This window comes from Muscardinus avellanarius (genome assembly GCF_963383645.1).
Source record: "Muscardinus avellanarius genome assembly, chromosome: 10".
Lineage (NCBI taxonomy): Eukaryota > Metazoa > Chordata > Mammalia > Rodentia > Gliridae > Muscardinus > Muscardinus avellanarius.
The window spans coordinates 76138636-76166513 of record NC_137796.1 but is presented as its reverse complement, the minus strand read 5'-3'; the positions used below and the strand labels follow the sequence as shown (position 1 = coordinate 76166513).

At 55.9% G+C, this 27878-nt stretch overlaps 1 protein-coding gene across 1 annotated transcript; it reads left to right on the top strand.

Annotated features, from left to right (window-relative positions):
* Positions 1 to 27878, top strand: TECPR1 (tectonin beta-propeller repeat containing 1; the record flags this gene model as incomplete). The annotated part of the gene is made up of 24 exons (XM_080702779.1): positions 1 to 222; positions 690 to 872; positions 1121 to 1243; positions 2031 to 2156; positions 3858 to 4032; positions 4139 to 4239; positions 5877 to 5978; positions 6812 to 6957; positions 10257 to 10759; positions 11803 to 11948; positions 12699 to 12854; positions 13911 to 14060; positions 14147 to 14304; positions 15728 to 15855; positions 16825 to 16927; positions 22037 to 22133; positions 22218 to 22297; positions 23643 to 23699; positions 24199 to 24382; positions 24829 to 24964; positions 25716 to 25808; positions 27343 to 27449; positions 27570 to 27689; positions 27783 to 27878. The coding sequence occupies 24 exons, from the start codon at positions 1 to 3 to the stop codon at positions 27876 to 27878; spliced, it is 3492 nt and encodes a 1163-aa protein (XP_080558905.1).

Here is a 27878-nt window from a genome sequence, read left to right as displayed (position 1 = left end):
ATGCCCACCTCAGTGCTGTGGGCGGTGGATCTCTTTGGGAGAGTGTACACTCTCTCCACGGCCGGCCAGTACTGGGAGCTGGTCAAGAACACGCTGGAGTTTAAGCGTGTCAGTGCAACCACGCAGTGCTGCTGGGGCATTGCCTGCGACAACCAGGTCTACCTGTACGTGTGCGCCAGTGACGTCCCCATCCGCCGCCGAGAGGAGGCCTATGAGAATCAGGTAGTGGCCCACGTGTGCACCGCTGCTGAGGTGGTCGGTTTCCTGGGCTGTCACTTAAAAATGCACCAAGAAGGGAAGAGAGGCCCCAGCACTCCCCACACCCCTAGACCCCAAGTTCATCTCCTTAGTTGTGCTTACGATCAAGTCACATAGTATGCAGGGCCTTTGGGCTGGAGCCCTGTTAAGTCTTCAGCAAAGCAGGCCAATTAGGTCTGCAGGAAAGGGGGTTCCCACAGGTTTCAGGAGCCCGGGATGACTCTGCCTTTCACTGCCCAGCCCCTCAGGGTACTATGGCTGTGGCCGGGTCCTGCACACGCCTTGGGCCTGTCCTGATGCACTGGTTTCTGATGAAGTGGCAGGAGGTCCTTGAGCCCCGAGTCCCAGGCAGGTCTTCCACCCAGACCCTGGCCGCCTAGTCCCCTCCTGCCGGCTCAGGCCTGAGGCTGTCTCTGTGTCCCTGGCTTCAGCGCTGGAACCCCATGGGCGGCTTCTGCGAGAAGCTCCTGCCGAGTGACCGCTGGGCGTGGAGCGACGTGAGTGGGCTCCAGCACCGGCCGCTGGACGGGGTGGCGCTGCCCTCGCCACACTGGGAGTGGGAGTCAGACTGGTACGTGGATGAGAATTTTGGAGGGGAACCCACCGAGAAAGGGGTAGGTGAACTCGGTACCCCCCACGCTGCCCCTGGGGGAGGGTGGCGGTGAGCTCAGTCTGTCCCCCAGTGCTGCTGTCCCCAGTGCCCGCCCGCTGTGTCTGACCTCTCTGCTTGCTTAGGTCCAGGTGCATTGGGTCACACTCTCATACCCCACACGCCGCTCCCTCCACCCCTTCCTCCCCACCTGCCCCAGCTCTTCAAACTCCTCCCCAGAGCCTTACTGAGCCCCTCACCTTGGCATTTCAGGGGTGGACATATGCCATGGACTTTCCTGCCACCTACACGAGGGACAAGAAGTGGAATTCATGCGTGCGGCGGCGGAAGTGGATCCGGTATAGGAGATACAAGTCCCGGGACACCTGGGCCAAGGTCCTCGTGCCCCTGCGTGGTGGGGGGTGGGGAGGCTCAACAGATGGGGACAGGGGACAGTGGTCTCTGGTAGGAGGGTCATCCCCACCCCCTGCCTATCCACCAGGGGACCCCACTCCCCACCTGGAACTTGGCCTTTGAGATGTGTCTGGTTCCCGAACACTACCGCACGGCCTGTCCCTTTATCTGAGAGCTAGGCCTGACCGTGGCTCAGGACAGCACAGATCTTGTCTTGATCCAGGCCTCTCCTCCCCCACCGAGGGTGCCCGTCAGCCTCCAGTGCTGTACCCGTGACTCAGAAGAACTTTGACCTCAGGGACAGGAGGCCTGGGCTGGGGTCCCACTGTGGCCTCCAAAGAGAAGAGGCCTCAGGCACGCAGCTGGCCTGTGTCCCCAGCTGCCAGCCCAGCTTGCCGGCCACCAGGCCCGGGCAGAGCCACAGGGCAATGTGTCTGTGGAGGTCTTACACCAGCATGGCTGTGTTCTGCCATGAGTCCTGTTCTGTAGAGAAAGTTGCCGGCCAGGTCACTGGGAAGCCTGAGCCCAGACCCTGTGGCCCGCCTGCCTTTCACGTGGGAGCAGCAGCACCCGTGCAGGGACAGTGGCCCAGGCCTGGTGGCTGACAGGGCGGAGGGGACTGGGACTGGGCGCCCATGGTCCTTGGCTGCTTTTGTCATGAAGTCAGGCAGTTGTGGGCCGAGCTGAGAATGGGCTGGAGGGGAGGAGGATACATCATGGAGCCCGCCTCACCAGGTAATGACAGCCACTGCTTCTCACCTCATTTCAGATTCCCTCGAATGATGACCCCAAGAACCTACCCGACCCCTTCAATGACCTCTCTGTGGGCGGGTGGGAGATCACAGAGGAGCCCGCGGGCCGCCTCTCGGTATGGGCTGTGTCTCTGCAAGGAAAGGTAAGGCCACGCCCTCTCCACGGTGGTGGGACCAGAGGTGGTGAAGGAGGCCAGGGGCTCCCCAAGGTGGAGTCCTTGGGGTCCTCACCTCCTGTTCTTGGAGCTGGGGCTTCCTGGACAGGTGGCATGTTCCCAGGCCTCCACAGTGTGCATCCTGTCCTGTGGGCCCCTGGTCTCTTCCCTGGAGCCTCTGATCCCCATCCCATGCCTGGTCTTTGCCTGTCTGTCCTCTGAGCCCACCTGGGGCTCAGATGTCATCAATATTGTCTCCTTGGACAGATCTGGGATCCCTATGGCACAGCTCTCCTGTGGCATCTTCCACAGTCTCCAGGAGTATTGTGCATGCGTGGTCTGTGAGTGGGTGGATGGATGGATAGATGGATGGTAAGTAGATGGATGGATAGGTAGATAGATAGATGAATAGGTGATGGGTGTGTAGAGTTTGATGGTATCTAGACAGATATATAGTGTGTGGATGAATGGATGTTGGGTGGATGGTGAGTGTATGGATGGATATGTGGATGGACAGATGGATGGACGGATGGATGGGTGGATGGGTGGATGAATGAGTGTTTAGAGAGAGGGTATCTTTTTTTCAGAGAGTTTGTGAACTAAGCAAAGGAATAAATCCAACCCCAACGGCAGCAGTTGCCTGGATGGTACTAAGCACAGGAGACCCGACCCTTTGGTCGTGGTTTTACTTTTTGGTTATACTTTGTGACCATTCAGTAACCCTTACCACAAGTTGACCACAAGTCCCCTGCTGACTTTGGAACAGTCAAAGAAGGGCATTTTTAGCAGGCTCGCCTCCAGGTCATGTTGGGTCTGGCTTAGGTTAACCACGGTTGCTTCCTCTGAGCCACAATGAAGGAAGGGAGTGAAAGGGCACAGAGGGCGAGAGCTAGCCAGGGACAGAGCCCCCACCAGGGGGCTGTGCCCACCTAGATACAGAGGGAGGGAGGACAGAGGTACAGAGGAGCGTTTGTGTCCCCCAGTGCCAGCTGTGAGCCAGCACTGCCCAGTGCCATCCCTGTGGCCCGTAAGAGGTGGCACTGGCACCCTGTGTCCAGGAGGAGCGGGGGAGCAGATGTGCCCTGGAGCCACCAGAGAGTGAGGGGCGGGGCTCCCAGGCCCGGTCCTGCAGGGCCTTTGTAAGGGTGGGTGTGTAGGATTGGGAGGCTGGGGTCCCCAAGGTGAAGACCACTCCCTGTACTGGGTCACCAGCCCAATACAAGGGAATTGCTCGGTCTTAACCATCCAGGTTATAGAGCAAAAGAAGTGGGCATATTAAATATTTGAATGAATGGGCCCTGGGGATTTTCCCAGCTGACTACCCAGATCCTGGCTTCCTCTAGGCACAGGTGTCCTGAATGCACACCACCACTAGGGGGCTCAGGATCCAGGGGCAGCTGGGAACTTTGGGGCACAGTGAGCCTGAGGCTGGATGGTGGATATGGATGGGGTATGTGGGTGGTGGTTCTCACAAACAGATGAACAGAGCAGGTCTATGCCCCAACACATGTGAGACCCAGGTTCTACATTATCTCACCATGGTGGGGCCATTAACTCCTCTGGCTGGCGGTTGAGCTGGAGGGAGAGCTGCACAGTGGTGTATGTGGGTGCATCAGAGACCCCAATACCTGGCCTGTGCAGTGTGCAGATGTGCTGATCCAAGTGGCCCGCCCCGCTCTCACCTCCTAGGTGTGGTACAGAGAGGATGTCAGCCACCCCAACCCAGAAGGCTCGTCGTGGTCCTTGGTGGACACCCCCGGAGAGGCAGTCCAGATCAGCTGTGGGCCCCACGACCTCCTGTGGGTCACCCTCTGGGAGGGGCAGGCCCTGGTCCGGGAAGGAATCAACAGGAACAACCCCAAAGGTGGGCAGCCAGGGACCGGCCCTACCCCTGGCCTGGGAAGCGGGGAGCTTGTTTCCCAATGTTGTGGCTGATGGAGGCTCTCTGGGGTTTCTTTTGGGGCTGTTAGGAAGTTTCTGGTCCATCGTGGAGCCTCCTGGCTCTGAAAATGGGATCATGCACATCTCCGTGGGAGTCAGCGTGGTCTGGGCTGTCACGAAAGACCGGAAAGTAAGATGGGGATGCTGGGGACTGGGTGGGCGGGTGCATTTAAAGCAGAGGGTTTCTGTCCCTGCAAAGATAGTCCAGGTGTAGGGGACTGTTTCACAAAGCATTAAGAATAGACCTCGAAGCTGGGCATGGTGGCACACGCTTGTAATCCCAGTACTTGGGAGGCTGAGACAGGAGGATCTCAGGTTCGCAGCCAGCCTCAGCCACTTAGTGAGGCCTTCCGCAACTTAGTGAGACCCTCTTTCAAAATAAAGAATAAAAAAATACGACTTGTGGTACAGCTGGAAGTAGAATGCCTCTGGGCTCAATCCCCAGTACTACAAGAAAGAAGAAGGAGGAGGAAGAGGAGGAACTTCAAATAGATTATTTTTTTTCCTTTTTTTTTTTTTTTTTGGTGGTACTGGGGTTCCTGGAAGCCCTTGTACTTCTGGGCTACACTCCCAGACCTATTTTATATTTTTGAAACAGGGTCTCTTAAACCAGCGCGGCTGGCTTCGAACCTACGCGATCCTCCTGTCTCCGCCTCCCAAGCGCGGGGATTACAAGCGTGCGCCACCACGCCCGGTGCTAGATTATTTATTTTAATGATACGTTTATAAAGAAATAGTTTTTCTAAATAAACTCAGTAAGGTGGTTATCTTACACAGAGTAAAACTTGAGCCAATAAAGTGATCTTTTGCCAGGTGTGGTGGTGTGCACACCGTAATCTCAGCCACTTGGGAGGCAGAGACAGGAAGGTTGCAGGTTGGAGGCCAGCCTGGGCAACTTGGCAAGACACTATCTTAGCATAGAGAATAAAAAAGGCTGGGGATGTAGCTCAGTGTAGAGCACCCCTAGGTTCAATCCACAGATACATACATAAATAATTAAATAAGAGAAAGTGACCTTTTCCAAGTGTTAGGCCAGAGAATAGATGGGAAAATGCTGGACAGGCGAGGCTGAGAGCAGGTGATTCTCAGCCCTTGGAGGACAGTGCCGAGAGCAGGGCTGCTACAGCAGGAGTGTGGGAAATGGATGTGGACAGACTTCCTTCCTTCCTTCCTTCCTTCCTTCCTTCCTTCCTTCCTTCCTTCTTTTTTCCCCCTGTGGTCCTGGGGATGGAACCCAGGGGAATTCTACCTCTGAACTACACCTCCAGCCTGATTTTTTATTCTTTTATTTTTTGTACGTGTGTGGTACTGGGGGTGGAACCCAGGGGCCTTCTACCTCCTGGCTACACCCCCAACCTATTTTATATTTTATTTGGAAACTGTGTTGCTGAGAGCCTCACTAAGTGGCTGAGGCTGGCTTCACACCTATGCAATCCTCTTGTCTCAGCCTTCCAACTAGTGGATTACAGGCATGTGCCGTCACACCCAGCTATTCTTTATTTCTGAAACAGGGTCTCACTAAGTTGCGGAGGGCCGCACTAAGTAGCAGAGCTGTTCGTGAACCCGGATCCTCCTGTCTCAGCCTTCCAAGGACTGGAATTACAAGCATGCACCACCATGCCCGGTTGGTCATTTGCTTTCTAAACAATTTGCCCGGATCGATTATGACATGAACCAAAGGTCAAATTGTTTTATTCTTCTTCCTGAGCCTTAAAAAGAACCCTCTGTCAGTGGCCCTCCAGGGGGGCTTGTTTGGGGCTCTTCCAGGTGTGGTTCCGAAGAGGCGTCAACTCTCACAACCCCTGCGGCACCAGCTGGATCGAGATGGTGGGAGAGATGATGATGGTCAACGTGGGGCTGAACGACCAGGTGCGCACTCAGTCCCGATTCAGTGTCCCCGCCTGGTGTCCTGCCATCTCTTCTCCCTGGCAGGGGCACTTGCTGCTGGCACAGTGGGGCTTTATCCTTCAAGGATGTTGGGGGCAGGTTCCATTAGGATCCTGGGATCTCCACTTGTCCCTGGGGTCACCTTCCCTAAGGACCAGCAGAGCAGTGAGAATGGGTCCCGGGCAAGGCGAGTGTGTCCTGGGGACCAGAGGTGTCAGAGATGTCTGGGGGAATTGGGTGGAATGTCACCGAGAGACCCATGAACCTGGGCTCCTAACTCTGCCTCGGATGAGGCCCCTCCTAAATGTCGTCTGTACGGTTTGACCGTGTGCCCTTCTCCTCAGAGATAATGAGGTTCGGGTACTTGTAAGACTCAAAGGGTACTGGCCCTTGCTGTAAAGGTGGCACCCCCGCCCTATGCACTGTTCTAGAAGCACAGAGGTTGAGGCTGCCCAGAGGACCTGACACCCACCACAGTGTCCCTCGGCCCCACTCTCTCCTCTGGATCTTGTCCCCCAAAGCTCCTGGTTCATCTAAGGTTGGGTGACCGGGATTGGGTCCCTGATTCTCCTGAGCTCGTTGCTGGTCTCCCCGCCCCTGTTAGGCATTGGCTCTCGCCCCACATCTACCCCCGGAATGCCTCAGCCCCAGCACACTTGGTCATGCTCCAAGTTGTGGCAGAGGGGACTCCTGCCTACATTTGTAGACATGGGATTAGAGCTTCTGGCTCTGCTGGGCACTCCCCTGGCCCCCTAGTAAGGGATAGGTGTCCTGAATGCTCAGCCTTCTGTGAGCACCACTCCTTTCTCTCCCAGGTCTGGGGCATCGGCTGTGAGAACCGGACTATGTACTTCCGGCAGGGCGTCACGCCCAGCGAGCTCAGCGGGAAGACGTGGAAGGCCATCGTCGCAGGCCGGGAGTGGGACCGGTCGCACTCTGGAAGCTCATCGAGCCTTCTCAGGTGACCCAGGGGCAGCAGGGCATGGAGGACTTGGGGTGGAACAGGTTGTTGGCGGCCTCAGTGGACGCTGTCCAGAGGAGGCTGCCACCCAGCCTCCAGGCCTCATACAGGAGGAGAAAGTCAGTCCCCAGCCTGCCAGAGCCTTCAGAGCTGGGCCTTCCGGCTGTCAGCTTGGGCCCAGTGTGTGGCTCTACCCTCAGCCCACACGGGAGCTCCCAGGTGGCCCGGGTGGCTGCATCAGACCCTAGGCTGACGTAGCAGGCACACGGGAGGTCTGGGATAGAGCCAGGGTCAGCCCCAGTAGGGCCAGCTCACTGGCCCTGAAAACTCAAGATCTAGAGAGAGGAACTGGGCATGGTGTCACACATCTATAATCCCAGCATTTGGGAAGCTGAGTCAGGAGGATCACAGGTTCAAAGCCAGCTTTGATAATTTAGTGAGACTCTGTTTCCAAATAAAAAAAAATAAATAGGGCTGGGATTATAGCTCAGAGATAGAATGTCTCTGGGTTCAGTCCTCAGTAAAACACACACACACACACACACACACACACACACACACACACACACACAAGATCTGGAGAGAAAAGGCTTCCTTGAGTCAGCCAGGCGTGGTGGCGCACACTTGTAATCCCAGCATTGGGGAGGCTGAGACAGGAGGATCGTGGTTCTCAGACAGCCTCAGCTATCAGCTACTCTGTGAGGCCCTTTGCAACTCAATGGGACCCTATTTCAAAATAAAGAATAAAAAACAGAGCTGGGGATGTAGCTTGGAGGTAGAATGCCCTTGGGTTCCATTCCTAGTACTGAAAAAAAAAAAAAAAGCTTCCTTGAGGTGGGGTCTCTGTCAGAATGAATCCGGCACCAGATGGAGGGTCCCTCTGGTTAGTGTGGCAGCGTCTCCTGGATGCTGACCAGACAGATCTCCAGGCCCTGCCTGAGTTTCTTGTTGGCATTGTGCGTGTATCACAAGGTCTGGGGGCCCTATCTTGGGCACCACATGTCCAAATAAGGTGAGCAAGTCCCAGCTGGGCCCCAGTCATGAGGGCACGGGCAGGCGACCTCGCTGAGGGCACTTGGGCTCTACCATGGGAGTGACCTCAGTCACGAACCTTGACTGAGATAAAACATGGATTCCTGTCCATGGCCTGGGTCCTCCCAGGCCCCCGGCCCCTCCCCTCCACTGCCCCAGCCTGGGGTCATCGCTCTACTGCAGAGTCAGCCCAGAGGCGGCGAGACTGGCCTAGGTGGCATTTACCCAGTTTTTACCTGAGGATCTGACCTCAGTTTGGCTGATAGTTCTCAAACTAGACTACACTTCGGAATCAGCCGAGAAGCTGCAAAAACTACCACTGCCAAATCTTCACAGCCTTGGATTTGACACCAGGCAACAAAAGGCAGCGTAGTTGGGCTCAGTGGTGCGTATCTGTAATCCCAGTGACTCGGGGCTGAGGCCGGAGGGTCTCAAGTTTGGGCAATGTAGTGAGACTCTGTCTCAAAAGTAAAATTAAATAAATGAATGAGTAGCCGGGCGTGGTGGCGCGCACTTGTAATCCCCGCGCTTGGGAGGCAGAGACGGGAGGATCGCGCAGGTTCGAAGCCAGCCGCACGCACTGGCTTAGAAGATCCTGTTTCCAAATAAAAAAATGTAAGAATAGGTCTGGGAGTGTAGCCTGGAGGTAGAAGGGCTTCCGGGAACCCCAGTACCAATAAATAAATAAATAAATAAATAAATAAATAAATAAATGAGTAAAAAGGTCTGGGGATGTAGGTAAGTGGTACAGTGACCCTGGGGTCAATTCCCAGTATGGGGTGAAGGGGGGAATGCAGATGGTCTCTGATATATGATTTTTTTGTGTGTGTGGCACTGGGGGTGGAACCCAGGGGCTTTCTACCTCCGGGCTATACTCCCAGACCTATTTTATATTTTATTTGGAAACAGGGTCACACTAAGTTGCTGAGAGCCTCACTAAGTAGCTGAGACTGGCTTTGAACCTGCGTGATCCTCCTGTCTCAGCCTCCCAAGCGCGGGGATTACAAGCGTGTGCCACAATGCCCGGCTTATAAATATATTTTTTATCCTGGGGATGGAACACAGGAGCATTTTACCCCCAAGTCACACCCCACCCCTGTTTTTTATTTTTATTTGGAAAAGGGTCTCACTGGGTTGATGAGAGCCTCACTACTTGCTGAGGTTGTCTTGGAACCTGTGATCCTCCTGTCTCAGCCTCCTAAGTACTAGGATTACAAGTGTCTACCACCATGCCCAGCATGATGGTTTATTTAAGGATTTTTCAGCTTTTCTGTTTTTACTCTTAGTACAGTATTCAATTAATTACATGAGATAGTCAGCATTTTATTATAGAACGGTCTTTGCGTTAGATGATTTTGCTCAAATGTGGGCTATGATTCTGAGTGCATTTAAGGTAGGCCATGCTCAACTGTGATGTTCAGAAGATTAGATGCATTAAATTCATTTTTGTCTTACAGTATTTTCAACTTGCAGGTTTATAGAAACGTAACTATATCATAAGTTGAGAAACATCTGCACAGATAAATTGAGCTTCATCAGAATAATTTTTGTGTGAATCAAAGGATACTCTCAAGAGAATGAAAAGAAAACGCACAGAATGAGAGAAAATTTGGAGGAATCATATCTTTGATAAGAGCCTAGTATCTATATTATATAAAGAAATCTTACAATTGAATAGCAAAAAAGTAGCCAACCAGTTAAAAAAGGTCAGGCTGGGGATGTAACTCAGTAGTAGGCCCTGGGCTCAATATAAATAAATAAATAAATAAATAAATAAATAAATAAATAAATGTAGGAGGGAAAAAGACTTGAAAGATAAACCACCTAACCAACAGGCAGAGGAAATGGTATTCAGCATCATTAGTCATTTTGAGAAATGCAAATAGAAACCTCAATAAGATACCACTTCACAGCCACCAGAATGACCATAACCAAAAAGATAGCTAAGCCAAGCGTGGTGGCAAGTTTGAGGTCAGCCTGGGCAACCTAGTGAGACCTTGCCTCAAAATAAAAAAGGCTGAGGATGTAGTCAGAGGTAGAGTTCAATCCCCAGTAATACACACACACACACACACACACACACACACCCCCAGATGCATTGATGTGATCAGTCTGGAGTGAGGTCCAGGTGTTTCAGCTCCCGGGAAGCAGGTACCCTGCAGTGGAGAGGAGCTCAGAGAGGTTGTGACTTTCTAGGGTCACACAGAGAGTCACTGTGCAGGCAAATCCCCAGGAGGGAGTGACAGTCTGCTGTGTTTTGTCCCCAGCGCTGGGTGCTTCTTTGGCAGCGAGGTGAGGGGCAGCGCTGAGTCTGCACCCCGTGACACCTGCGCCACCTCAGAAGCCGAGAGACTAGGCCCTGAGCAGCCTCTCCCTGAGGAGTCTTTGGACAACTGCAAGAGCCCCGAAGGGAGCCCGGCCTTGGGCCCCGGGGCCAGCAGGATAGCAGAAGGGTCTGTGGAGAACGCCTGCCCAGCTGAGGGCAGAGAGGAGGCCACGCAGGCCTCTAGTCCCAGTGAGCGCCCGGGCCTGGCCTCCACCCCGGCTGAGCTGCCCTGGACCAACATTGACCTGAAGGAGCCTAAGAGGGCGCCCGGCCCCTCGGCTGCTGGCTTCTCGGAGACCACAGGCCTCCCTTCCCTGGGGCTCTTCCCACTGGGCCTGGAGGAGCCCTACGAGGCCGAAGACCACCCGATGTGGACCTGGATGTCCGGAGGCGGCTGTGCAGTGGAGGCCGGCTCTGCGCTCAAGTGGTTCACCGTCCAGTCTGGTGAGGGGCCCTGCAGGGACGCAGGGCCAGCATCCCAGTGGGTGCTCTGGGTGGTGGGGCCTGGGAGAGCCTGGGGGAAGGAGCCGGCCCGGCTGAGCCTCTGGGCCAGTCTGTGGCCTTCCGAGACCCCCGGAGGCTGGCTGGGAGGAAAGCACACCAGCTTGGTCCCTGCCCTGCGCCACAGTCTCCTCCCAGCCCTGGCTGTGTCTGTCTTGCCTTTCCTTTTGCCCTCCTTCCCTCCTTCCTTTTTTCTCTTTTAATGTATTGTGTATTGAACCCAGAGACATTCTACCTCCAAACTACACCCCAGCATTTATTATTTCATTTTTATTTTGAAATAGAGTCTTGCTAAATTGCCAAGGCTGGCCTTAAACCTGATCCTCTTGTCAGCCTCCCAGGTACCAGCAGCACTACAGTTTTCACTTATAATCACGGTACTTGGGAGGCTGAGACAGGAGGATCTCAGGCTTGAGGCCAGCTTGGGTAACTTAGAGTGAGAACATGCCTCAAAAAAAAAAAAAAAAAAAAAAAAGCCAGGCGTGGTGGCACATGCTTGTAATCCCAGTACTTGGGAGGCTAAGACAGGAGGATCGCAGTTTGTGGACAGCCTCAGCTACTACTACGTAAAGCCCTTTGCAATTCAGTGAGACCCTGTTTCAAAATAAAGAATAAAAAAATAGGACTGAAGATGTAGCTCAGAGGTAGAATGCCCCTGGGTTCCATCCCCAGTACTGTAATAAACAAACAAAAATCAATAAACAAACAAACAAAAAACATCAAAAGGACTGGGGCTAGCTTTGTGGTAGAATGCCTCTTGGAGTCAATCTTCAATAACCTCCCTCCCCCCCAAAAAAATGGCGACTGCAGTTTTCTAGGCTGAATTGTTGGGGCCATCAACTTGCTCATCAGGCAAACAGTGGAAGGAGGGCTCCCAGGGATTGGAACTTTCTAGAAAGAAAGGACTGATACGTGGGGAGCAAGCCCTGGCCTCTGCCCGGCCGGGGGAGGATGGCACATGGCCCTGAGGCTCCGGCCCCCGGCAGGCCTGTCCCCCTCGGTGCAGACGCAGTCCCTGTCCATCACACCAGCCCAGACGGCCGCCTGGAGGAAGCAGATCTTCCAGCAGCTCACGGAAAGGACCAAGCGGGAGCTGGAGAACTTCAGGCACTACGAACAGGCCGTGGAGCAGGTGGGCAGCCCGCCATCCCCCGCGCATTCCTTCTGCCTACTGCAGACCAGCCCTGAGGCGGGAGGAAGGAACAGACAAATGTCTGCATCCCTGCATCCCTCTGGGCTGTGCCATGCCACTTCTAGACCTGGAGAGAAATTCAAGGATAAAGACCCGTGTCCACCCATCCTATAGGGCTTTTGTTGAGGCCCCCTCCGCCTCCAGGCCCTGGGGACCCAGAGGCAGCAGCCTCAGAGGGAGGTGTGTGGGGCAGAGGAGCCAGCCATGTCTTGCTGCACCCTGAGCATTTTGGTGAAATGGGTCAAGACAGCGGCAGGCAGTCGGGCCCCCGCCAAGGCCGAGGTCCTGGCTCAGGCTCGGTCTGTGCAGAAGCACCCAGCCTGTGCTCCGAAGTGGCCTCTGGGCAGCTAGGACCTGGGCCCTAGGTTTGATTCCTCTGACCCTGCGCCAGGTACAGGTCCTTCCTGAATCTCAGTTTCCCCTCCCGAGCCCGGGCTGACTTCCCAGCTCAGGTTATATGCAAAACAGGAGGTGGTGGGGAGACAGCGTGGGCTGGGTCCAGTGTGGACACCACTGTTGCATTAGTGGGAGGAGGGGCAGTTGGGAGGATGGGGCGTGGAGCCCCTCGCCGTGGGAGTGAAGAATAGGGCCAGCGTGGCTCTGGGGGTGCAGAGGATGGGGACACACAGCACCTGGGTCTTGGGGCTGCCCGTGACGATGTCCCCACTACCCTGGGTGTCCGTGCGGCAGTCGGTGTGGGTGAAGACGGGGGCCCTGCAGTGGTGGTGCGACTGGAAACCCCACAAGTGGGTGGACGTCCGTGTGGCGCTGGAGCAGTTCACAGGGCATGACGGGGCCCGAGACAGCATCCTCTTCATCTACTATGTGGTCCATGAGGAGAAGAAGGTACCCGGGAAGTGGGAGGAGAGGGGGATGAAGGGCGGGACCCCACGGGCACGGCACTCCTCCAGAGCGCGACTGGTTCACCAAGCGCTCGCTCTTGGTCATGCCGGTGGTGGGCACGTGTGCGCGTGTGCACCTTCCACACCACAACCTCCCAGAGCCAGCACCCCGCTGACAGCCACTTATGGACTCCGGCTTTTTTAGTTTTGTTTCATCGTGGTATTGGGGATTGAACCCAAGAGCATTCTGCCACTGAGTGATACCCTCAGCTCCTTTTATTTCATTTTAAGACTAGATCTCATTAAGTTTGTGAGGCAGGTCTCAAATTTGTGCTCCTCCCGACTCAGCCTCTGGAATTGTTGGGATTATAGGTGTGAAACACTGCACCCTGCTAGGGCTCTAGTTTTGTTTGTATTTTTGGTACTGGAGATTAAACCCAGGGGCCTTTCTACCTCTGAGCTATACCCCAGCCCTAGTTTTTATTCTTTATTTTGAAACAGGGTCTCACTAAGTAGCTGAGGCTGTCCACCAACTGCGATCCTCCTGTCTCAGCCTCCCAATTACTAGGATTACAAGGGTGTGCCAACAGGCCCGTCTATTCTTTTTGTTTTGAAACAGGGTCTAGCTAGGTTGTCGAGAGTCTCTCTCATTTGCTGATGCTTCTTGAACCTGTCTCAGCCTCCCAAGTGCCGGGCTTACAGGCGTGCCTCCCCACACCCTGCCCTCGCTTTGAGATGAGGAATCGCACTCGGGAAGGTGAACTCACTCACCTTCTGCATAGCTGGCCCATGCCAGGCAGTCGGCATCAGAAAGCTTTTCTTTAAAATGTCACTGAGACATTTCCTTTATGAAGCGTCGTTTCAGTCCTGGCGCTTGAGAGGCCCTGGAGTCCCAGTGAAAGCAGCAGGCCCTGAGGACCCGAGTTTGGGCTCCAGAATGAGGGGCGACGCTTTCCCTGCCCATCGCCACAGTGGGGGTTCATTGCAGCTCAGAGCCCCCATAGCATCCGAGGCCACGTGTCCAGGCCGACAGCCCCGCCACACGCCCTTCTTCACACAGTACCTCCACGTGTTCCTCAACGAGGTGACGGTGCTGGTCCCGGTTCTCAACGAGGCCAAGCACTCCTTTGCCCTGTACACCCCTGAGAGGACGCGGCAGAGGTGGCCTGTGCGCCTGGCTGCCGCCACCGAGCAGGACATGAACGACTGGGTGAGTGAGTGGGGCCCCAAGGGCTGGGGGAGACGCGACCGCCAGCCTCGGCCTGCCCGGCAGTGACCGGCCACGGCCCGCCACAGCTCGCCCTGCTCAGCCTGTCCTGCTGCGAGAGCCGGAAGGTCCACGGCCGTCCGTCCCCGCAGGCCATCTGGTCCATCACCTGTAAGGGGGACATCTTTGTGAGTGAGCCTAGCCCAGACCTGGAGGCCTGTGAGCACCCGCTGCCCTGCGACCACATGTGAGTGCGCCATGCCCCGGCAGCCTCTCCTCTCCACCTAAGCGCCCAAAGCTGTGGTTCCAGAGGGGGCCCCAGGAGTCCACGCAGGGCCAGAGGTGTGGCTGGTCCCCAGGCTCCCAGCCCCCCTGGGGCCTGCTCAAGGCTGGGCTTGGTGCAGGTTTGTGCCTCACAAGGGAATAAGGTGAGTAGCTCCCAGGCCAGGTCAGAGAAGCCACATCCCTCCCGCCAGCCGGAGACACACAGACCCGGGGGCTAGAGCCACTCCGGCTCCTGCTGAGCTGCCCAGAGCAAGGCCTGCGGGAGGACCTGGGGCCGGAGCTGCCTTTAGACACCGTGCAGTTGGACCTGGGGCTCTGAATAGCTCTCTTGGGACATTGGAAGCCACAAGAGGGAATGAGGTTGCCAAGAGGAGAAGAGGAGGAGGAGGCGGGGGGAGGGAGAGGGGGAAGAGGAGGAGGAGGGTCACTTCCCCCAGGAGGCCCTGGGCTCAGTTACTGCAGGTCGCCAAGAGCCTGGAAACCCATCACAGGAGGGTGCCGGGATGCTCTTTGAAGCCGTGCATAGCCAGCGCCCTCTAGTGACGGGTGTAGCCTCAGCCTGCAGGACGCTGACCCAGCTGCTGGCCACGCTGTTCCTCCTGCAGTCTTGCCCTCTGCCATGACTTTCACAGTGTCCTGGCTGCGCTGGGCTCTGTGTGGTCTGCCCATCCCCACACCCTGGCCCGCAGGGGCCCTCTGCGCTGATCAGTGTAGCTCAGGGATTACAGGGCAGGCTCCTGAGGACACCCTGCCTGTCACACACAGCCTCTTTGCCCTCTTTAGCATTGGTTATCACCAAAGAGGAGGCCAGATTACAGTATCAGATCTCCTGGACCAAGTTGGGCGCGGTGGCGCATGCCTGTAATCCCAGTACTTGGGAGGCTGAGATAGGATCACAGGTTTGAGGCTAGCTTCAGCAATTTAGTTAGATGCTGTTTCAAAGTAAAAAATAAAATGGGAGCCGGGCGTGGTGGCGCATGCTTGTAATCCCAGCATTTGGGAGGCTGAGACCGGAGGATCGCGGTTTGCGGACAGCCTCAGCTACTTAGTGAGGCCCTCTGCAACTCAGTGAGACCCGGTTTCAAAATAAAAGAATAAAAAATTGGGCAGGGGTGTAGCTCGGAGGTCAAATGCCTCTGGGTTCCATCCCCAGACCCCCCCACACACAAAAATAAAATAAAATAAAATGGGGCTGGGAGTGTAGCTCAGAGGTAAAGTGTCCCTGAGTTAAACCCCCAGGATCCCGTCCCCAAACACAAGTCTTCAGGAGCGGGTTTGTAGAAAGCCTAGCCCATGGGAGGCCACAGAAAAGGAGCTAGGGTGGGCAGAAGGTTGGGAGGCTGGATGGAGATGCCTCTCTTGCTTCTCTCTCCCCGGCCCCCCAGGTTTTGGCGGCAGATGGGAGGCCACCTGCGGGTGGTGGAGGCCAACAGCCGCGGCGTGGTGTGGGGCATTGGCTACGACCACACGGCCTGGGTATACACAGGCGGCTATGGTGGCGGCTGCTTCCAAGGTGAGGGAGCTCCCAGCTCCACCCAGAGCCTTCCCAGGGTTCCCTCCTCCAGTCCCCTCTGGCTTCCCTGCCCAGTGCCGGGCCTACACCCCAGGACTGACACTTGGCTAACAGCTGGCTGACAGGTGACCTTCACTGCTGCCAACCTCCACAGCGGACAGTCCCAGGCCAGCCTTGAGACACACGAGCCGGAGGCTAGGTCTCACCTGCGACGCGCCCTCGGGAATTCAGCTGCTGAGCTGGGGGCCTTGAAGATCCTAGAAAGGCAGCTGCCAGGGCCCTCCAGTGGGTTTGGCCCCTCGTTTCACAGAGAAAGTCTCGGGGCGCATTGGGGAAGGATCCCAGTCTCCTGATTCCCTGGCCCAAACTCCAGCCCCTCATTTGGTGGGCTCCCCCGTGGGCTCCTCGAGTTCTGGGCGGCAGGGTGGAAAGTGGAGGCAGAAACAAGCACTGTAGTGGAGCCCTCCGTGCCCTAGCCCCAGCCCTGCAGTGGGTAGGCAGCTGAGCCCCTGGAGCCGTGGGCCACTGAGACCCCAGGATCTCACAGCTGCACAGGCAGAGCAGCCTTTCTGTTTGTGAGGCAAGAATTGCCTTTGTCTGTGTTTTATCACTGAGCAAATTTGGTGGGTGGGCCTCGCACTTCCCCGGCACTGGATAGGAGAGGGCACCGTAGATAGGCGCCTCCGAGAACAGAGCGTGAGGTCGTGTGCAGAGGTAGAAGGCAGAGCAGATGACTCTCATGGAGGCTGCGCCGCCCCAGAATAATCATGTTGCAGAGGCCAGGCAGCCAGGCCGACCGTGGGACTCGCTCAGCAGGCCTGCTCGCCCCTCTCCGCTGCCCTGGTCCAGCCCGCCCTCCCTGCCCGTCTCTGTACACATTGGTGTTTCAGAGGAAAATCCAGGGGTGCAGGTGGCTGGCTGGGCCTCGGGGCTGGCGTGGCCTCAGTCTGGCAGCCTCCTTTCCCCCAGGCCTGGCCAGCAGCACCAGCAACATCTACCCACAGTCAGACGTGAAGAGTGTCTACATCTATGAGAACCAGCGCTGGAACCCGATCACAGGCTACTCCAGCAGGTGAGTGGCCCCTGGCCAAGGCCACGGTCCCGACAGACTAGACAGCATGGCCCAGAGCCGGCGTCAGCCCCTATGTGAAACTAGCTGGGTCTTACTGCTTTTGAAGGGTTGTTCTTCTTGAATCTTGAAGTGTAATGGATATTAATGCACTTGTTAAGAGGCATCGAATATATGCAAAGTACACAAAACATATGGATAGGTAGATAGAGGTAGAGATATGCATATGCATTATGCACACACAGGTATAATTCTCACCAGGTTGTCACTGCTCCTACATCAGTGTATTGCCAACTAGGTCAAGAGAAAACAGCCGGGCATGGTGGCGCACGCTTGTAATCCCATCATTTAGGGGGCTGAGACAGGAGGATCGCGGTTCGCAGTACTTAGTGACGCCCTCTGCAACTCAGTGAGACTCTGTTTCACAATAATAAAAAATAGAAGCCAGGTGTGGTGGCGCACACTTGTAATCCCAGTGCTTGGGAGGCTGAGACAGGAGGATCGCACAGGTTCAAAGCCAGCCTCAGCTACTTAGTGAGGCTCTCAGCAACTTAGTGAGACCCTGTTTCTAAATAATGTATAAAATAGGTCTGGGAGTGTAGCCTGGAGATAGAAAAGGCCCTGGGTGTGCACACCTGGTAGTCTTCCCTAGTACTTGGGGGGCTGAGACAGGAGGATTGCAGGTTTGAGGCCAGCCTCAGCAATGTAGAGAAGCCCTATTTCAAAATCAAAAGAGTTGGGGGTGTCGCTCAGTGGTAGAGTACCCCTGGGTTCAATCCCCAATGCCAAAGAGAGAGGGAGAGAGAGAATATTGCCAAACTTCACCCAACCCCATCACCCCGCTCCCTTCTCACCAAGTCCAACCCTGACTCTTAACAGGACGGTGGTCTTCCTTGGACTTGTGGGAGGGGGCGGCAAGGGGCGTCTTCTGTAATGTTGGCCTTTTGTCCTTCCATGGCGACTTTGGATGTTTAGATGTATGTAGTTCAGTTGGTCAGTCCTTTCCATAAAGTCAGCACCTTTAAAACCTCCTATTGGGAAATTATGTCTCCCTGAGGTCACCACTGCTCAGCCAGGCGGTTTTCATGTCAGAGTTGCCAGAGGAGCACCCACAGGTCTCAAACTCAAATTCAGACACCAGAACTCGATCTGCCACAAAAAAATTATACTTCTCTTGGTCGTTCCGTTAAAAAATGTAAAACCTACCAGTTGGGTGTGGTGTCTCACGCTTGTAATCCCTGCGCTTGGGAGGCTGAGACAGGAGGATCGCACAGGTTCAAAGCCAGCCTCAGCTACTTAGTGAGACCCTGTTTTCAAATAAAGTATGAAATAGATCTGGGAGTATAGCCCAGATGTAGAAAAGCCCCTGGGTTCCACCCCTAGTACCACAAAAAAAAAAAAATAAATAAAAACAAAAATAAAAACGTAAAAGCTGGACGGGTGTGGTGGCGCACGCTTGTAATCCCAGCATTTGGGAGGCTGAGACTGGAGGACCGTGGTTCCTGGACAGCCTCAGCTACTTAGTGAGGCCCTCTGCAACTCAGCAAGACCCTGTTTCAAAATAAAAGATAAAACATAGGGCAGGGGGTGTAGCTCGGAGACCGAATGCCCCTGGGTTCCATCCCCAGACCCGCAATAAATAAATAAATAAATTAATTAATTAATTAATAAAAGTGTAAAAGCCAACCTTAGCTTGCCAGTCCCAAAACACAGAGCATTTGGCAGGGTCCACAGCCATCATTGTTAACCCTGTTCTGTAAGCTTTATTCCTCTGTCTGTGGGGTTAAGTCTGGGACTAGCAGGTAAATAGCACAAGTTGTGTCACTTTTTGTTTATTATGTCTATCTGTTTACATATCTATCTACCTACCTATCTATCATCTATCATCTATCTCTTTATGGTACTGAGCTGGAACCCAGGGGCATTCTACCTGTGGGCTCCACTCCCAGCCCTATTTTTTATTCTTTATTTTAAAATAGGGTCTTACTAGGTTATGGAGAGCCTCACTAAGTAGCTGAGGCTGGCCGTGAACCTGTGATCCTCCTGTCTCAGCCTCCCAAGTACTGGGATTACAAGGGTGCGCCACCATGCCCCGGCTCCAGACGTTTTAATTTTGAGTTGTTTTTTGTTTTGTTTTGTTTTTTTACTGAGGTTGTATACTAATGTGCAGTTGATTTCCTTTTCTGCATTTTCAAAATTGGTGAAATAAATATTAAATGATACAAGGATCAGTCTCCATGGCGACTCTGATCTCCCCAGCCAAGGATAGTAACCACCGCTCAGGCCAGTGTTACCGCCTCATCCCTGTGCACATGGGCCGCGGGAGGTGTTTCGCGGGAGGTGGCCCAGCCTGTCTCCTCCGCCTCAGCCCTGGATGTGTGGATGCTCTGTGACCTTTAGCTGTCCTAGGGAATGGCCTAAAGCACTTCCTTTTGTATAAATATTTGTGTGTCTCTCTGTTTACCCCGGTAAATCAGAGGTGGAGCTTTCCCGAGTCGTAGATTCCCACTGCCAAAATCTCTCCTGGAACCCTGCACCTCCACTCTGGGTGACATCCATGCAGTCTTTACAGGTCCGACCTCGGCTTCCTCTCACACCCTCCCTCCTCAGTCTTTAGAAAGAACAGAGGAGAGAGAGAGAGGAGAGAGGAGAGAGAGGAGAGGAGAGGAGAGGAAAGGAAAGGAGAGGAGAGGGACAAAAGAGAGAGGAGAGGAGAGGGACAAAAGAGAGAGGAGAGCAGAGGAGAGGAGAGGAGAGGAGAGGAGAGGAGAGGAGAGGAGAGGAGAGGGAGGAGGAGAGGAGAGCAGAGGAGAGGAGAGGAGAGGAGAGGAGAGGAGAGGAGAGGAGAGGAGAGGGAGAAGAGGGAGAGGAGAGGAGAGGAGAGGAGAGGAGAGGAGAGGGAGGAGGAGAGGAGAGGGAGGAGGAGAGGAGAGGAGAGGAGAAGAGAGAGGAGAGGAGAGGAGAGGAGAGGGAGGAGGAGAGGAGAGGAGAGGAGAAGAGAGAGGAGAGGAGAGGAGAGGAGAGGAGAGGAGAGGAGGAGAGAGGAGAGGAGAGGAGAGGAGAAGAGAGAGGAGAGGAGAGGAGAGGAGAAGAGAGAGGAGAGGAGAGGAGAGGAGAGGAGAGGGAGGAGGAGAGGAGAGGAGAGGAGAGGAGAGGAGAGGAGAAGAGAGAGGAGAGGAGAGGAGAGGGAGGAGGAGAGGAGAGGAGAGGAGAGGAGAGGGAGGAGGAGAGGAGAGGAGAGGAGAAGAGAGAGGAGAGGAGAGGAGAGGGAGGAAGAGAGAGGAGAGGAGAGGAGAGGAGAGGAGAGGAGAGGAGAGGAGAGGGAGGAGGAGCTCGACCACGAGCGCAGACTGCGGGGCCATGGTCACAAGCATGTGCCCACTCACACCAGCCTCCTGTGCTGTTTGCTGCTACCTAGTGTCTTGTGGCGACGGCCACAGAGAACCACAGGCCAAGCCGTGCGCGGTGCCGCACACCTGTAACCTCAGTACCTGGGAGGCGAGGACAGGAGGATCGCAGGTTTGAGGTCAACCTCAGCTACTTAGACCCTGAGCAACTTAGGGAGATGATCCTACTTCAGAATAAAGAATAAAAGGACTAAAAGTGGAGTTCAGAGGTAGAATGACCCCGAGTCAATTCCCAGTAGAGAAAGAAAAAAGAAAGAAAACAATAAAACCCCACAGGCTGTGTGGCTTAGACAGCAGAAATGTGTCATTTCTGGGTTCTGGGGGCTAAGGCGTCCGCAGGGCTGGTCCTTCTCCGGGCTGCTGGGGGATCCTGGCTCCTACACAGCTGCCTGTGTCTTCACAGCATTTCCCCTCCGCTGGTGCCTGTGTCCAAACTTACCCGACACCGTGTGTGTGTGTGTGTGTGTGTGTGTGTGTGTGTGTGTGTGTGTAAAACTTGGGATGGAACCCAACAACATTCCACCTCTGAGCTACACCCTCAGCCCCATTTTTTATTCTTTATTTTATTTTTTTGTGGTGCTGGGGATGGGACCCAGGGGCTTTCTACCTCCGAGCTATACCCTCAGCCCTATTTTTTATTCTTTATTTTGAAACAGGGTCTCAATGAGTTGCAAAGGGCCTCACTAAGTAGCTGAAGCTGTCTGTGAACTGTGATCTTCCTGTCTCAGCCTCCTGAATGCTGGGATTACAAACGTGCGCCACCACACCCGACTATTCTTTATTTTGAAACAGGGTCTCACTAAGTTGCAGAGAGCCTCACAAGCAGCTGCAGCTGTCCTCAAACCTGCGATCCACCTGTCTTAGCCTCTCAAGTACTGGGATTACAAGCACACATCACCACACCTGGCTTTTATGTATTTGTTATTTTGAAACAGGGTCTCACTAGCCGGGCGTGATGACACACACTTGTAATCCCAGCATTCGGGAGGCTGAGATAGGAGGATCGCAGTTTGTGGACAGCCTCAGCTACTTAGTGAGGCCCTTTGTAACTTAATGAGACCCTGTTTAAAAAAAAAAACAAAAAAACAAAACCTAAAAAGTAGTGTTGGGCATGTGGCTCGGAGGTTGAATGCTCCTGTGTTTCATCCCCAGTACTGCAAAAAAAACAAAAACAATAGAAAAACAGGGTCTCACTAAGTTGCTGAGGGCCTTGCTAATTGCTGAGGCTGGTCTCAAACCTGTGATCCTCCTATCTCAGCCTCCTAAGTTCTGGGATGACAGGTGTGTGCCACTATGCCCAGCAAATTTCCCCTTTTTATGAGATCACTAGCCATGTTGGAATAGGGTTGCCCTACTTCCCTCATCTCACCTTGATTATTTGCAAAGACCCTATTTCCAAATAAGCTCACAGTCACACTTCCTGGGGGCCCGGGCTTCAGCATCTCGGGGGACGCTATTCAACTCTCAGTGGAGAGCGAGGCACCTCTGAGACGACATGCCCAGTCACAGCTCAGCGGTTATGGCCCTGGCACTGGGGTGGTCTCCCAACCCAGGGCAGCCCTGGTATCACCCATCAACCTGGCCAGTGAGGTGGAGGGGGCTGCCAGGCGCTGGAGTGAGGGGGTGCGAGCTGCACTGGGGCGTCTGGCAGCGTGGGCCTGTTCCGCCTTCTCTGTCGTCACCCCCACCTGTGGTCCTGTCGCAGGGGTCTGCCCACTGACCGGTACATGTGGAGCGACGTCACTGGGCTGCAGGAGTGCACCAAGGCCGGCACGAAGCCCCCGTCCCTGCAGTGGACCTGGGTGAGCCCTGGCCGCCCTCCTCACCCCAGCTTTCTGGCCGGCCAGTGGATTGGGTTTTCATTCTCACGGGCTGCTCCTCCCCAGGTTTCTGACTGGTACGTGGACTTCAGCATCCCTGGCGGCACTGACCAGGATGGGTGGCAGTACGCCAGTGACTTCCCTGCGTGAGTATCTCTCTGCCTAGGGTGCTGCTGGCGGGAGATTCCAGGTAATCAGGACCCGGGCTGTGTGGCTGTTCAGCTGAGCCCTTCTCTGCACCCTGGCTGCCTCAGCTGGTGCCGGAGATGAGCAGGCGAGGCCCAGGGGAGCGCTGCGGCACCTGGCTCCGTCCCTGCTGGGCCAGCCTGGAAGCTCTGAGAGGGCCAATGTGGTGTCCTTGGGCCAATGGGCTCAGGGAGGTGAGGGGACCCTGGGCACCATAAAAGGAGGTTCTAGGGAAGCCAGGTGTGGTGGTAATCCCAGTTCTTAGGAGGCTGAGACAAGAGGATCACAGATTTGAGGCCAGCCTCGGGAACACAGGAAGACTCTCAGCAAACTGGCAAGATCCTGTTTTAATAAAAATTAAAAAGCCAGGCATGGTGGCGCATGCCTGTAATCCAGCATTTAGGAGACTGAGACAGGAGGATCGCAGTTCGTGGACAGCCTCAGCTAGTGAGGCCCTTTGCAACTCAGTGAGACCTTGTTTCAAAATAAAGAATAAAAAATAGGGCTGAGGGTGTAGCTCGGAGGTAGGATGCCCCTGGGTTCTATCCTCAGTACCACAAATTAATTAATTAATTTAAAAATTAAAATTAATAAAGGGCTGGTGGTGTAACTCTAAAGTAGAATGCCCCTGGGTGTTCAATCCCTAGTACCACAAATCAAGAGAGTTGGGCAGGGGGTGGGGGGCTGTAGACCAGGCCCTGAATTCCAGGCAGTGGGGGAGGGTGTCAGGATAAAGGGGTGCCATCTAGGGAGGACAGGTGTGCTAGGCCCGTGGGGGACAAACCACAGCGTTGGGGCTGGTGGCTGTGCGCAGCGTGAGGGCCTGTGGGGCTTGTACAGGCCCCTCATGATGTGTGAGTCGTGTCCAGTTGGAAGAGCCTGAGCTGTACCTGAGTGGGGGCTTCCAAGCAGCCTGGGCTGGAGGGAGGCGGCCCCGTGGATGAGCCTCTCCTGGGTGATGCCCCAGCCACAGCCAGGCCTTCCAGCTGACCCTCCAACCTCAGCCTTACGCCCTCAACTAGACCAAGGAGCCCCAGGACCTCTTAGGCTGACCCTCCGGAAGGACAGTTGCCATGCTGAGATCCCAGGAGACCCTGGCCCCAGGGGCCCCAAACTCAGGGCCCCTCACCAAGGGGCAGCCTGGGAGACTCTCGAGGAGGATCGGGCATTGGATGGCTGCTCCCCTCACTCCGTGGTCTCTACCAAGGCTCTGCCTTGCGACAGTTGGGACAAGAATGTGTGCAGCGCGACTTTCCAGCAACTTCCATGAAATGGCCTTGATTTCACCCCTGCTTCCTCTTGCAGCTCATACCATGGGTACAAAACCATGAAGGATTTTGTCAGGAGAAGATGCTGGGCCAGGTGAGGCAGAGCTGCAGGGCTGGGGGCACAGCTTTCTCCCCCTTTCTGTGGCCCAGGGAGCCACCTCCGCGGAGGGAACCGTGCTTCCTCCTGGGCCAGATCTGCTGGCTTCAGACCTCAGGCCAAGGGAAGAACTGGGGAGGGAAGAGAGGAGGGGCAGAGTAAATGTCAGCCCAGGAAATGCCCTAGGGCTCCCAGAGCTCTGGTTTCTGAAGAGTTTGTTTTCAAGAACAAATAAGAGAAATGTCACTGGCTGGCTCTTTGTGGGCGGGAGGGAGGCCGGGCTGGGGGAGGGGCAGAGAGGGGCCACCTCTGGCCCTGACTCCCCCTCCAGGATGTCCCTGAGGGGCTTGGGCCCAGCCCTCCCCTGAGCCCAGGAGTCGGTTCCTTCCCAGCCCTGGCGCTGTCCATAGTAGGTGTCCACAGCAGGCGTCCATGAGCAGAGCCAGGCCCTGAGGCCTGCAGTCACGCTGGGCACCTGCTGTCTTCCCCTGTACAGAAAATGCAAGCTGGTGACCAGTGGGCCCTGGCTGGAGGTGGCCCCCATTGCCCTCGGGGATGTGTCCATTATCCCAGAGAGCCCGAATGCGGAGGAGGAGCACAGGCAAAGCGTCGCGCTCTGGGCCGTCAGCGACAAGGGGGACGTCTTGTGCCGCCTGGGTGTATCAGAGCTCAACCCTGCGGTGAGCACTCTCCCGGCCTCAGGGTACCCCATCTTCCCAGGACACCACATGTGGCCCCAAGTGGGTCCCTGGGCCCTCTCGGCAGTTGGTGCTAGGACTGAGGTTGGCATGAGGAGCTGCTGTGTCTTGGGGGCTGGGATGGCCTTGGGGACAGAGGCAGACCCAGCTTACACGGGGGCTCTCGGGCACCTCAGTGAGGTGCACATGTTATTTTTCCTGCTCGAGGGATGGGAGGCCTAGTGCAGGGGTTCAGCGCCAGGCCAAAGTCAGGGCTGAATCTGGCCAGGCTGGGTTCCACGACCCCTGGGCCACCGTGGACACCCCGTGCCGCCCCCACTGCCCGCCCTCGGGCAGGCTTAGGTGCAGAGTCTTGCACTGAGCTGGGCCTGGAGAAGCGGAGGCCTGGCGACCCTGGCAGCCCTCAGCACCCCCTTCCCGGTCCTCAGGGCTCCTCCTGGCTGCACGTCGGCACCGACCAGCCCTTCGCCTCTGTGTCCATTGGGGCCTGCTACCAGGTGTGGGCCGTGGCCAGGGATGGCTCTGCATTCTACCGGGGCTCCGTGTCCCCCTCCCAGCCAGCTGGTGAGTGCTGCGTCCAGGAGGTTCCCCGGTACCAGGCTGTGATGGCGGATGGCAGAGTGAGGTTCCGGGTGCTTCCATTTCAGGGGAAGCTGGTTGGCTGATCTTGTTTTCAGTTCAGCTTGACCAGCTCTTACCAGTCCCGTCCTTTGGGCGAGGCCAGGGCCCCCAAGACTGCACACGGCCTCCTCCACTGGGCCTGATTTGGGGCATCGTACTTGGTATGGAGCAGCCCAATTGCAGCTGCCAGCTGCCCATGCCAGGCCTGCCTGGCCCTCACTGGAGTGCCCTGCCTGTGGTAACCACTCTGTTTACCGCAGGGAGGGGAGGCCACGCCAGTCTGTTCTTCGCTGGGCACTTAGGGTCCGGGTAGGGGAGCTGGCACAGGGATGGACTGATGGGCAGCTGGTGACTGGCATGTAGCCCCTTCTACAAAGGGTGCCACTGATTTCAGCTCTCTACTGTACTAGGCTGGGCACTTCATGTCTGTGTTGGTGAGACTGGTCCACTGGTCCTGCCATCAGAACCTGCCACATCCCTGGAGGGCCCTGGGCAAGGCCGGGTTATGGGGTGGATGGCAGGGCCAGGCCAGCCGGCTCAGCCTTCAGCTCACCCAGGGGCCTGGCTGCACGTCTGTGTCCCGCTGGGAACCAAGGCTGGCTGCATTGCCCGCCATGAGGAGGGAAGGTGCCCAGGTGCACAGGCTCGCAGCCCTGCTGCCCCCCGGGCCTCCTGAGTCAGCTCTCCCACACAGGTGACTGCTGGTACCACATCCCGCCGCCTCCCAAGCAGAGACTGGTGCAGGTGTCTGTCGGGCAGACGTCTGTGTACGCCTTGGATGAAAACGGCAAGTGGGATTGGTTCCTACATGGTCCGTGGATGGGTTGGCTCCCCTGAGCACCCCGAGGGAGACACAAACCCATCAGGAGGCCGGTGTCCTCCCTGCTGGGCCTCTTCTCCAGGCACCCAGAAATGTCCAGGATTTCCTTTTTCTGTGTGTGTGCTCCTGGGGATTGAGCCCAGCAGCATTCTGGCCATTCATGGTGACCGTGGACATGACACTGAGCTGCAGCCCAGACCTGGCCCTCAGGAGCCCAGGCTACACCCCAAGCCATACCCCAGACTGCTATGGGGTACTTAGATACTATGTATTTAAGGATGTAGTACTTAAATAAGTACCATGGGGGTACTGGTGAGTGTGAGTATGTGTATGTGTGTGTGTGTGTGTGTGTGTGTGACTAGGATTGAACCCAGGGGCATTCTACTTCTGGGCTACACCCCAACCCTAATTTTTTATTTTTATTTTAAAACAGGGTCTCACTCTGTTGAGACTCTCATTACTTGCTGAGGCTGTCTTCAAACCTATCTCAGCCTTCCAAGTACTGAGATGACAAGCATGTGTCACCGTGCCCAGAATTTTTTTTTTTTTTTTTTTTTTTTTTTGAGAGAGAGTCTTACTAAGTTGCTGAAGGCCTCCCTAAGTTGTTGACCTGGCTTCAAGCCTGGGACCCTCCTTTCTCAGCATCCCAAGTACTGGGATTACAGGTGTGTGTCGCCACGCCTGGCCGTGCTTTTCTGAGCCATGTTTTCCCTGAGCCTGTGGAGTCCCAGGTGTTAGCGCCAAGCAGGTGGCCCACATGCAAATGTGACCCTCCCATGTTGTCGTGACCATTGAGGTAGGACACCGAACTACAGCCCAGGCTCAGGAGCCCGGATCGGCCTTGGTGAACCTCTCCCCCACCTTACCTATGGTTGGTGGCCTTGGCCCCAGATGGCCAAGCCCTCCCTTCCTTGGGCAGTGGGAGAGAGCCGGTCATTCCTGCCAGCTAAGGGTCCAGCCTTGAGGCTGGGATGGCGCTGCATGGCAGGTCCTGGGCCTGCACTGGGAGTATCTTCTGGAAGGTTCCACCCAGGTCTGTGACACAGGAGCCCTACAGGCAGCACAGGGCCAGCTCTCGGCCAGCACTGACCCCTCTGTTGCCTCAGGCAGGGCTCTGGCCAGCTCCCTTCAAGATTCTGTCGTCATCGTCACAGATGAGGGGACAGTTAGGAAGAGGCGGCATCAAGACGCGGGTGTTGATTCCAGATCCGGTTCTCTCTTTATTTGTTTAGAAAATTCTTTGTCCTCAGTTTCTATCTCGGTAGAAAGAGGATAAGGACGCCAGCCCTGCCCAGCACAATAAGACGATTATGAAGCTCAGGTGAAGCCTAGCGTGTGGAAAGGGCAGCACTGGCTGCAGCCCAGGCTCCCGGCCGGGGGCAGCGAGAGCTGGGGGCCTGGAGAAGCGGAGGGGCCTGCGCCTACCCCCAGCTCCCCAGACCCCTGCAGGCCAGGAGGGGCCGCGAGGCCTGTGCCCTGACCTGGCTGCTTCTCTCCCTAGGGAACCTGTGGTACCGCGGGGGAATCACGCCCAGCTACCCGCAGGGCTCCAGCTGGGATCATGTGTCCAACAACGTGCGCAGAGTGTCCGTGGGGCCCCTGGATCAGGTGCGGCACCGATGGGGCGGGTGCTTGCACGGGGTCCCAGCCTCCCTCTCCGGCCTCCCCCTCCCATCCCCTCAGACCCTCTGCAGCTGGGCCAGGGGCTTCAGTGGGCCTGTGTTCCAGGTCTGGGTGATTGCTAACAAAGTCCAGGGGAGCCACAGTCTGAGCCGGGGCACGGTGTGCCATCGCACGGGCCTGCAGCCCCAGGAGCCCACGGGGCAGGGCTGGGACTACGGCATCGGGGTGAGTGGGCTGGGCACTGGGTGGTGGGGAGCCCACAAGCAGAGTCCTTGAGGGGGCCCATGGATCACACGCGACGAGGCTCTCTCCTTCTAGGGAGGCTGGGACCACATCTCTGTCCGGGCCAACGCCACCAGGGCCATCCAGAGCGCGTCCCGGGAGCAGGAGGCTGAGGGCCCTGCGTGCTGCTGA